At 41.4% G+C, this 10,875-nt stretch overlaps 1 protein-coding gene across 4 annotated transcripts in view; it reads right to left on the bottom strand.

Annotated features, from left to right (window-relative positions):
- MAPKAP1 (MAPK associated protein 1) overlaps positions 1–10,875 on the bottom strand; it is a 232,170-nt gene that overhangs the window by 121,751 nt on the left and 99,544 nt on the right. For all 4 annotated transcript variants that reach the window (XM_007102665.3, XM_007102666.3, XM_007102668.3 and 1 more), the window contains one exon: positions 7,577–7,749. In XM_007102665.3, the coding sequence (XP_007102727.1) occupies positions 7,577–7,749 (173 nt within the window). The remainder of the gene's footprint in view (positions 1–7,576; positions 7,750–10,875) is intronic.

Raw genomic sequence — 10,875 nt, 5'->3', positions numbered from 1 at the left:
ACTCAGCCATAAAAAGAAATGAAATTGAGTTATTTGTAGTGAGGTGATGGACCTAGAGCCTGTCATACAGAGTGAAGTAAGTCAGAAAGAGAAAAACAAATACCATATGCTAACATATATATCTGGAATCTAAAAAAAAAGGAAAAAAAATGGTTCTAAATAATCTAGGGGCAGGACAGGAATAAAGATGCAGATGTGGAAAATGGACTTGAGGACATGGAGAGGGGGAAGGGTAAGCTGAGACGAAGTTAGACTGGCATGGACATATATATACTACCAAATGTAAAATAGATAGCTAGTGGGAAGCAGCCGCATAGCACAGGGAGATCAGCTCGGTGCTTTGTGACCATCTAGAAGGGTGGGATAAGGAGGGTGGGAGGGCAACCAAGCTATCCTTCAGTAGGTGAATGGAAAACTGTGGTATATCCATAGAATGGAGTATTAGTCACCATATGAAATATGAGCTATCAAGCCAGAAAAAGACATGAAGGAAGCTTAAACACATACTGCTAAGTGAAAGAAGCCAGTCTGAAAAGGCTACATATGGAATGATTCCAAGTAGCCTACGTTATGGAAAATGCAAAACTACAGAGATAGTAAAAAGATGAGTGGTTGCCAGAGGTGAGAGGAATGGGATGAATAAATAGAACACAGGGCATTTTTAGGCTGGTGAAACCCTTCTGTATGATACAATAATTAGAACTGTACAATACACAAAGTGTACCTAATGTAAACTACTGACTTTAGTTAATCATAATGTACCAGTATATGTTCAACAATTGTAAAAAATGTACCACACTAGTGCAAGATGCCACTAATAGGGAAAAACAAGAGGCAGGAAGGAGATAATGTGGGAACTTTATACTTTCTGGGCAATTTTTCTGTAAATCTAAAACTGCCCTAAAAAAAAAGTCTATTAAAGAGATTTAAAGGTAACTGGCTTTAGAACTGTAAAAAAAAAAAATCGAAATAGAAAATAAAGAAAACAAAGAAAGCATAAAAAACAAAGCTTAAAACAAGTAGACTAACATGAAACCAACATGTCAGTGGTTATAATAAATGTTAGTAAGATAAACTTCCCTATGAAAAGACAGTGACTTAGACTGGGCCAAAAAGGAAAAACCTCACAAAGGTATTCAACATAGCTAAAACAAAAAGGCAAAGGTAAAAGGCTGAACAAAGATACACTGGACAAGTATAAAGAAGAAGAGTGGAAAAAATAGCTCACTGTTACTGAAATAAAGAAAAAGTCAGGACACAATACATAAATAAAACAAATCGGATTGTTTTACATTGAAAAAGGTACAACTCACATGAAAGATATGAAATGCATGAATCTTTTTGTGCACTGATATATATATATATAAAGTGGAAACCGCTGAAATCTCAGGAGAAAAATCACACACACACACACACACACACACACACACACACACACACAGGAAACTTAATTCATTTCTCTTAATCATTCATGGACCAAAAATAGTCAAAAACTGTTAAGAACATAATAGTAATTAAAAATGCTGATTTAATAAGTATATATTGAATTCTGTAACCTATAGAGAATAATTTTTCCAGAATCTGTAGAATATTTATAAAACGTTATTATACAGTAGGTCTCCCAAATATAGATAAACCTCTCAGCATAAATTTTATAGGGCACATTTTCTGGTCAACATTCAATAAACAAATCTACATAACAAAGTCAAAATTTAAATATTCAACTACCTAGAGACTGAAATGATTTCATTTAGCTTCTTCCAAATAGATTTTAGTTTCCTCCAAAATCAGTGCACCAAAATAAGCAGGAAATTATCTTAAATACTACACTCCAATCTTGCTCAAGAATTAACAAGTGTAAGAGTTAAGGAAGCCGAGAATTCCAGCCAATTCTCCATTCCTTCCCAGGGGCCACAGTCTACTTCCATAGACATTTTTCAAGGCACAGAGACAGGAGAACAATCTTCTCAAATAAATAATTTTCTTGAAAATAAAGGAAAGCTCTCCCATTGATCTAGCAATTTGCCCCACTGTGAATGAAGAGCTCTTCCACAGGGCCAACCCACTGGAAAAGATCAAGTAAGGATCTATTCTAACGTTTAAGTACAAACAAGCTAGAAAGAAAATAACCCTGTACTTCACTTCCTGACAGGAAGAGATCCCAGGTATTTACTTTATAGACTGTCTTATATCAAACAGAACTGAGAAATCCACTGTCACATAAGAGGTGCAAAAACGTTTCCAAAGACCATGGCTTCTTTGGAGTCAACGTAATTTTGGAATTCAACATATACTTACAGAGCAACTATTTTAAAATGTCAGCATGCTAGGTACACTCAGGAATATAAATCTTAATAAGATACACTCAACTTCAAAGGTTTAAAAACCAGTACAAGAAATAATCTCTATTTGGGGGGTTCAGAATTGGTAATTAAATTGTTTGACTCTTCCTTAGCCTTACTAATTTTTGGTCTGCTTTGTTTATCAGTTTCTGATAGCAGGTATTGAAATTTCGTGTTCTGACTGTGGATCAGTCAAGGATGCTCCTTAAAATTCCCTTAAAATATTCTGAGACTATGCTGCTAGATGCATACACAGTCAGAATTATTATATTATCTTGGTGGGCTATTCCTTTTTTCATTATGTAGTTTACCAAAATATCCCTATTGATGTTGTTTTTGCCTTAAATTCTACTGTTTGACTTACTGCCACCCTCCTCCCCAACCTCCTTTTGCCAGGTGGAGCTGAAGACTCTGACCCATGGGAAAGGAGATGGCAGAATGTCTGCTTGGCAGCTTTTGGACTGAGAAGGAAATAAGTTCTTTTTTTATTTTTTCTAATTAAAAAAAGATTTTTTTAAATTTTATTTATTTATTTTTGGCTGTGTTGGGTCTTCGTTGTTGCGCGTGGGCTTTCTCTAGTTGTGGCGAGCGGGGGCTACTCTTCGTTGAGATGCGCAGGCTTCTCATTGCAGTAGCTTCTCTTGCTGCAGAGCAGGGGCTCCAGGTGCACGCGGGCTTCAGTATTTGTGGCACACAGGCTCAGTAGTTGTGGCTCGCGGGCTCTAGAGCGCAGGCTCAGTAGTTGTGGTGCTCGGGCTTAGCTGCTCCGCAGCATGTGGGATCTTCCCAGACCAGGGCTCGAACCTGTGTCTCCTGCATTGGCAGGTGGATTCTTAATCACTGTGCCACCAGGGAAGCCCCAAGGATCTTTTGTAAAACAAAGGTTTTTAATTTTGATGATGTCCAATTTATCTTTTTTTTTTCTACTGTGGATCATGCTTTTAGTGTCATGTATAAGAACTCTTCATCTAGGCCTCAGTCCCGAAGATGTTTTTGTTTTCTTCTAAAAGTTCTATGCTTTTACATTTAAGTTGCAATTCATTTTGAGTTAATTTTATACAAGGCATGTGGTTTAGGCTGTAGTTTATTTTTTTGGCTTATGGATGTCCAACTGCCCAGCATCATTTGTTGAAAAGGCTATCCTTGCACCACTTAGTTTGTATGTGCTTTTAATATGAAGACTCATTCTTATCTGCCTTCAATTCCGGGAAATTCTCTGGCATTATCTCTTCAAATATTGTTTCTCTGCTGTTCCCTCTATTCTTTGCTTCGCATACGGGAGGCTTTCGATCTTTCCCCCATGTCTCTTAACTTACCTTTCCTTCTTTGTGTCTCTTTGTATCTTTGTGTTGCATCCTGAGTTGAATTCATTAGTACTATCTTTCAATTCATTTCCTCTTTAACTGGGCCCAGTCTAACACTTATCCAACATACTTTTTTTTTTAACTTTCATAACTGCATTTTATATTTCCAGAACTTTTAATTGGTTCTTTTCTAAATCCACCTCTTGATTCTCATCTGCTCAGTTTGTTTTTTTGTGTTTTTTTTGTGGTACGCGGGCCTCTCCCGTTGCGGAGCACAGGCTCCGGACGCGCAGGCTCAGCGGCCATGGCTCACGGGCCCAGCCGCTCCGCGGCATGTGGGATCCTCCCGGACCGGGGCACGAACCCATGCCCCCTGCACTGGCAGGCGGACTCTCAACCACTGCGCCACCAGGGAAGCCCCATCTGCTCAGTTCTGTTTCACAATTTCCTAGAAGTTTACCCATGGGTGTTATTCCTTCATCATTTTGATGATTTTAAACATATTTATTTGAAATTTATTTTCAGATTGCTTTATTATAATTTTGTTGGGTGTGAATTTTTCTCCAGATTATTGTCTTTCTTTCTTAGTACTAGTTATACTGGTTTGCTTTGGAATTTTAATTTGCTAGCTCTTCTTGAATAGGAATGCTTCCTTTCTTTTTCTCTCTCCCTTTCTTCCTCTCTCACACCTCCCTGTCTAATGCCACTGTCTTCCATCTTCATCAAAGCAGAGGCCTCCAGCCTAGAGCCAGGTCTTACACTGGCAGCTCAGGGCTCCAATCCTTCGGTGATACTAGGGACACTACGGATATCATAAACCCAGTCACATCGTGGCCAGGTCCTGGTCACGCTGCTATCTTATTCCCCTGCCACCCCAGAAACACAATTTGAAACGAGCCACAGACCCGGGCAGCTTTGTTCAGTTTCTTTTCATAGGCAAGACAATCCCACCCCAGCTCCTAGTTTCCAGCAGTGAGGCTTCCTCTAGTCCCCATCCAGGCATGAAGTTCCTTTGGTCCCTATACCCTCAAGCAGTGTTTCCCACTTTTTTTGACATCTTGGGATACTTAGAAAGTAACAGCATGTGTACGGCACACAGATAGATGGATGACTCTGTTCCCTACCCAGAAATGATGGCTGGAGGCTCCGACTACCCTGAGACCACCTAGTTGCCCTGAAGCCTGAGAAAAATCAGTATTTCACGTACCGGTAAACTCATGCACAGCATGTTCCTTTAGAAGTAATGCTCTAAAAGAATCAACTCCCAGCACACTCTGCCTATTTCTGAACTTGGTTCTGTTCCTAGTCCACAGGATGGTTAACTGGTTATTAAAATACAAGTATGTCAACAACATACTCCATTTATCATTACTATGTATTTGAAGCAGAATATAGAATTTAAAGCATGAACTTAAAAGGGTCATCATAACCAGAAGTCCGTGCTTTTCCCTCTGTTTAGAGCACCCTCCTCTCAACTTCTCTGCATCACCTTTTCCTACTCCTTCAGGTTTCAGTTTAGATGTCACTTAAGCAAGGTTGCTTTTCATGACTCCAGTCTCACCACCAAGTATGGGGTCTGATCTTCTCAGGATTTTGCATGTTACTGTATTGTATTATTATAGTATTGTATTATCATTGCCTATTGTATTGTATTATCATTGCCTAGTGTATTGTGTTATTATTGCCTATTATTATTACCTTTGACAATAACCTCCTTGATGGCATAAACTGCCTTTTTCACTTCTGTATTTCCAGATCTAGCACAGTGCCTGTACTAAGCATGAACTCAATAAATATTTTAATATCACCTATGACAGAGTTCCATGGTAAGGACTATAATGTTATAGTGAAGAGTGGGGCTCTCGAGTCAGAAATTCCTGGGTTTAACAAATAACAAATGTTGACGAGGATGTGGAGAAAAGGGAACCCCTGTACACTGTTGGTGGGAATGTAAATTGGTGCAGCCACTGTGGAAAACAGTATGGAGGTTTCTCAAAAACCTAAAAATAGAACTACCATATGATCCAGCAATTCCACTCCTGGGTATATATCCGAAAAATAACAAAACACTAATTCGAAAAGATACATGCACTCCAATGTTCAAAGCAGCAAAATTTACAACTGCCAAGACATGGAAACAACTTAAGTGTCCATCAACAGATGAATGAATAAAGAAGATGTGGTATATATATATACACAATGGAACACTACTCAGCCGTAAAAAAAGAGTAAAATTTTGCCATTGGCAGCAACATGGATGGACTTGGAGGGCATTATGCTAAGTGAAATAAGTCAGAGAAAGACAAATACTATATGCTATCACTTATACGTGGAATCTAAAAAATACGACAAACTAGCGAATAAAACAAAAAAGAAGCAAACTTACAGATATAGAGAACAAACGTTACCAGTGGGGAAAGGAGAGGAGGGGCAATATAGAGGAAGGGAGAAAAAGGGGTTATTATGGAATTATATGAAATCACGTGTGTGAAACTTTGGGAAATTGTAAAGCACTACAGAACTTAAATAATCGTTCATTCAATTAAAAAAAAATTCCTGGGTTTAAATACCAGTTCTACCACTTACTGTGTAATTTAGAAAAGTTACTGAGCCTCTCTACACTTTAGTTTCCGCATCTGTAAAATGTATGTCACAGTTCAACTCCTATTACTCACTGTGTAACCCTGGGCAAGTTCCTTTGCCTCTCTTGGTTTCGGTTCCTGCATCAAGCAGTGTTCTAAGGATTAACTCAGACCACATACAGCAAGTAAGTAGCACCTGCTTGCTTCTACTTCACGCTGAAAAGGGACAATACCATAGCTCAGCCTTGAGCACGGCTGCAGACTCAACGCTTTTCTGAGCCTACGTGGTATCTTGGTTGAAAAGGCTTTCTATTGCCATAGGAGCAATAAGGATTATCTTCATATCCACAATTTTTTCAGGCAAAGTGGAGGGCAATGTCAATGAGAACTTGAAAGAATAATTTTAAGTGCAAATTTAATGTACCTAAAGGACACGGACACACACACCCCCACACACACCCCCACACACACCCCTGAAAGACTGGACCATTCTAACTCAAAATGTGAGAAGAGGAAGCCTCCATGAGAATCCATTTCCAAAATGAAGGCATCCACTACATTTAGCTGTATCCCAAACCCTACTGCTGGGAAGGGCACATAAAACTAGGAGAGGATGCCTGTCAGATAAGAAATTCAAGTATGGGAGAACTAAAGCAGCAAACCACTTTAAAGTTCAAGTTATGAGGTACAGATATAGAGACTCTACTTTCAAGCACTACGTTTTTAATATAATAGTTTAATGAGGAATAGAGTCTAGGAATTGAGAGAAAAATTGGTCACTGACTGATAACAAAGAAAACTGTAATTCAGACCAAAAGGAAATAAAGTAAAAATCTTGGCATCAAACAGACTGGAAAACAAATTCTGACTCTGTCATCTCCCACTGGCGTAAACTTCAGCAAATAACAACTCTCTGATCCTGAGCTGCCTCCTCTGCAAAATGAGGATCATGATGTTCACCTCACAGGAAGCGGGAGAATTAAATGAGAAATCAGGTATGAAGCGCCCAGCGCCATGCCCAACTCATGACTGGCGCTCAGCAAACACTAGTTCCCTCCACTACTGCCCATGCTCCTTTTATCAGCAAGCATCACTAAAGGGTTTGGATCCTGCTAAAATGCATTTCCTCATGTCTGGATTCACAAAGTTATCAGTCTGTTTTGCAAGCAGACTCTCTGAGATAAGCCTGAGTTACACAGGCCCAGCATCTGGTGAGCAACCTGACCTGGATCAGTGTGGACGTCTGGCTCCCAGGCCAAAGCCTAGGAAGACTGACCGGGCCCAGAATGCAGCATGGGTGGCCAGGAGACAGCCAGAAACTAGAGCAGCCAAAAAGAGGGAGGATTACTTGAGCTTCGGCTCCCGTCCTTCGCTTGTGTACTGCCAACAGATGAGCCCGATCAGATCCTGTACCCTGGCGCTGGCCATTGTCACCACGGTCATTGGCAGCAGTCTGTCCTGGCTTGAGTGCAGGGGGAGGTAGACATCGATCTTCTTGGTTGCTGTTGTGCCTACATGACCCTGTGGACAGAGCACATGCATGAGGGTAAAGCACACAGTTCCGGTCATGCAGACCCCACTGAGCTACATCGACTGCCCTCCAGGGCCTGTGTTCTCATCCTTTTTGCACATACCAGCGTCTGAGCCTGGGGTGGTCCCAAAGTGGAAACATTGTCTAGTTTTAAGGGTTTTTTTTGTCTTCTTCTTCTTTAATTTTAATTTTCTAATGTTCTAATGGATCCAGCCCTGCCAGCAGTCAGGTAAATGAGCACTACAACTAGAACAAATCAGAGTGGTGAGCAGACCTAATATTTGGTGTCAGGAGATTTGCTTTGTTACTTATTCAGTGTGACCTTGGAAAAGTCATCATCAGACCTTGGCATAAGCTGCCCTCCCTGAAAACTGCCATATCACTCCTTGAGACCTTGGGATAAACTGCCATATTCTCCGAGGAAGCATTTAGCAGTACTGGAACCAGGGGCTTGCCTTCTCAGAGACGATGGGGGGCTAATTCCATTATGCAGTACATCTGTTACTACACTCATCTGAACTGAAGTTCAAGGGTCTCTGGTCTTATTACTGCCCTCATCACCATGCTCACACTGGTCTACATGTCCCTAATCCTTCCCACACACCTCTCTCTCCTCCCTCCCAAACCCTCCACTCCCCTCTGGAACTCCTGCACTAATCAGCAAACTTCCATACATCATTACTTCTTTGTAAAAAAAACATTCCCTCCACCTTTTTGCCTTAATTGAAACCTGCTGATCATGAGGATACTACTTCCTCTGCTGTCCAGAAGACGGTTTTGCTCTGTTCTTTTTAACCCCCAAATCCTTAAGGCCAGGAGGTGGAATAGGTATTCTTGTTCCTGCTACTTCCAAAGTATTAATTCTCCTTTCTTACAAAAACCCCTGCTCCTTTGAGACCCAAGCCATCCAACAACACCATCCTCTCCCTCTCCTTTTCTGTCACCCACCAACCTTTCTTTGGTCATTCTCCTCCCTCACTGAAGGCCTGAGCTCTTGGCTCATAGTCTTTCCCACCCCAATTCCTGTCACCATTCTTGGCAATTTCATCTAAAAGAACAATCTGTCCGATACGCAAGTGTCTCAATCCCTAGACCACATCATCCCCAGTGCCTTTTTTTTTTTTTTTTTTTTTTTCGGTATGCGGGCCTCTCACTGTTGTGGCCTCTCCCGTTGCGGAGCACAGGCTCCGGACGCGCAGGCTCAGCGGCCATGGCTCACGGGCCCAGCCGCTCCGCGGCACGTGGGATCCTCCCGGACCGGGGCATGAACTCGTGTCCCCTGCATCGGCAGGCGGACTCTCAACCACTGCGCCACCAGGGAAGCCCCCCCCAGTGCCTTTTCATCCACCACCTCAAATCACTTATTGTGGTAGGTACACCAGAGATCTGCACTAACTCCAAAATCTCAAGTTAGAACATCCACTCACTGAATACACTTTTTTTTATAATTTTATTTTGGTTTATTTATTTTTAAATTTTGGCCGCACCATACGGCTTGCAGGATTCTCAGTTCCCGGACCAGGGATTGAACCCGGGCCATGGCAGTGAAAGCGCCAAATCCTAACCACTAGACCACAGGGTTAAAACCTGAATACACTTCAATATACCTCTACTTCATCTGTTCAAGTAGTCCCTCAAATTCTCCAACCTATAATCTGTTGAACCACCACCTTTTAATTATCTTTCAGTCACCCTTATTTCCCAATGCCACCCTCCAGATTACATGAGCCATTATAATCGTTCCTTTGCAAATACAGTTTTAATACTCTCTTCCTCCACTGGACACAATTCACAGAACCCCAATCTTGTATGAACCCAACCCTCTGCATTGCCCAGCTAAACATCGCTGGAGAAAAATCAAATAACTGTACAGATTGATTTTACTTTAAATTCATGATGATAAACCTCAAACAGACACTCAACACTGTAGAGCAAGCCTATTATATCTCCTGATCCAACCTGCACCCCACCTGAGACCACTACTGCACACTTTTGCTTCTCTCCTCAAACTTCCCATGAACCTCACCTCTTGACCTTCAGCTCCTGTCCTTCCCTCGTGTATTGCCAACAGATGAAAAACACTGTGGACCCTTGAACAACACAGGTTTGAACTGCGAGGGTCCACTTACACGTGAATTTTTTTCACTTGATATGGGCTACAGTACTATAGGATCCACAGTTCGTTGAATCTGTGGATACCAAACTGCAGCATCAAATTTGATCATATTACACTCCTGTTGAAATTCCTTCAGTGAGCGGCTCCTACTGATGCTTTGAATAAAATCCAAATTCCATGCAGTGTGCAACAAAGCGCTGCGTGATCTGAACCCTGCCTAGCCCTGCAACATCATCTACTGCCACTCTCCCCCCACCCCCGCGCTTCAGCTACACCAGCCTTCTAGAAGTGCCCTGAATGTGTGTACCTTGCCTGCTTCTTCCCCTTTTAAGGCCATTGCAAGTGCTATTCCTGTATCTAGAAGGCTCTTTCTCATGATTTTTGCATCCTCTATTATGTGGCCTCGGGCAGGTTACTTAACTCTCTGTTCTTCCATGTCCTCATACATAAAATGATAATAATAGGACGTGCTATCTATCAGAGGACTGACTCTTGTGAGGATTATTATTATTGTTATTGTTATTCAAGGCTCGGCTCATATGACCCCTCCTCAGAGAAACCTCCACTGATAATCCTATAGAAAGAAGACCCTTCCACAGATATCCTCTCACACATATCCTGTTCATTTCCTTCATAGCACTTAACAATTTGATATTATATATTTATTTATGTACATCTTCAGCGTATGCCTTCCCCACTAGCCTCTGAGCTTCCATGAGGGGAACCATAATAACGTCTGCTTTGTTTTACTGCTCTATACACAATAGCTAGCACTGTGCCTTGCGCACAGAAGACTCTCCAAAAAAAATCTGTTGAACTACAGAATGAATGCATGGATGAGTCAAATGCCTACTGGGACACATGGTAGGAACTCAATAAATGTTAGTTTCTTCCATCCATCTCACTTGCCCTTTTCTATGGTCTGTTTCCTGATAGCAGATGGAGATGGAGGGACTTGAGCAATCAAGTGGTTCCTTCTTTAACACTCTATACAGAATTC

The sequence above is a fragment of the Physeter macrocephalus genome, chromosome 9, assembly GCF_002837175.3.
Source record: "Physeter macrocephalus isolate SW-GA chromosome 9, ASM283717v5, whole genome shotgun sequence".
Taxonomy (NCBI): Eukaryota; Metazoa; Chordata; class Mammalia; order Artiodactyla; family Physeteridae; genus Physeter; species Physeter macrocephalus.
This window is presented reverse-complemented; position numbering and strand designations above follow the sequence as displayed.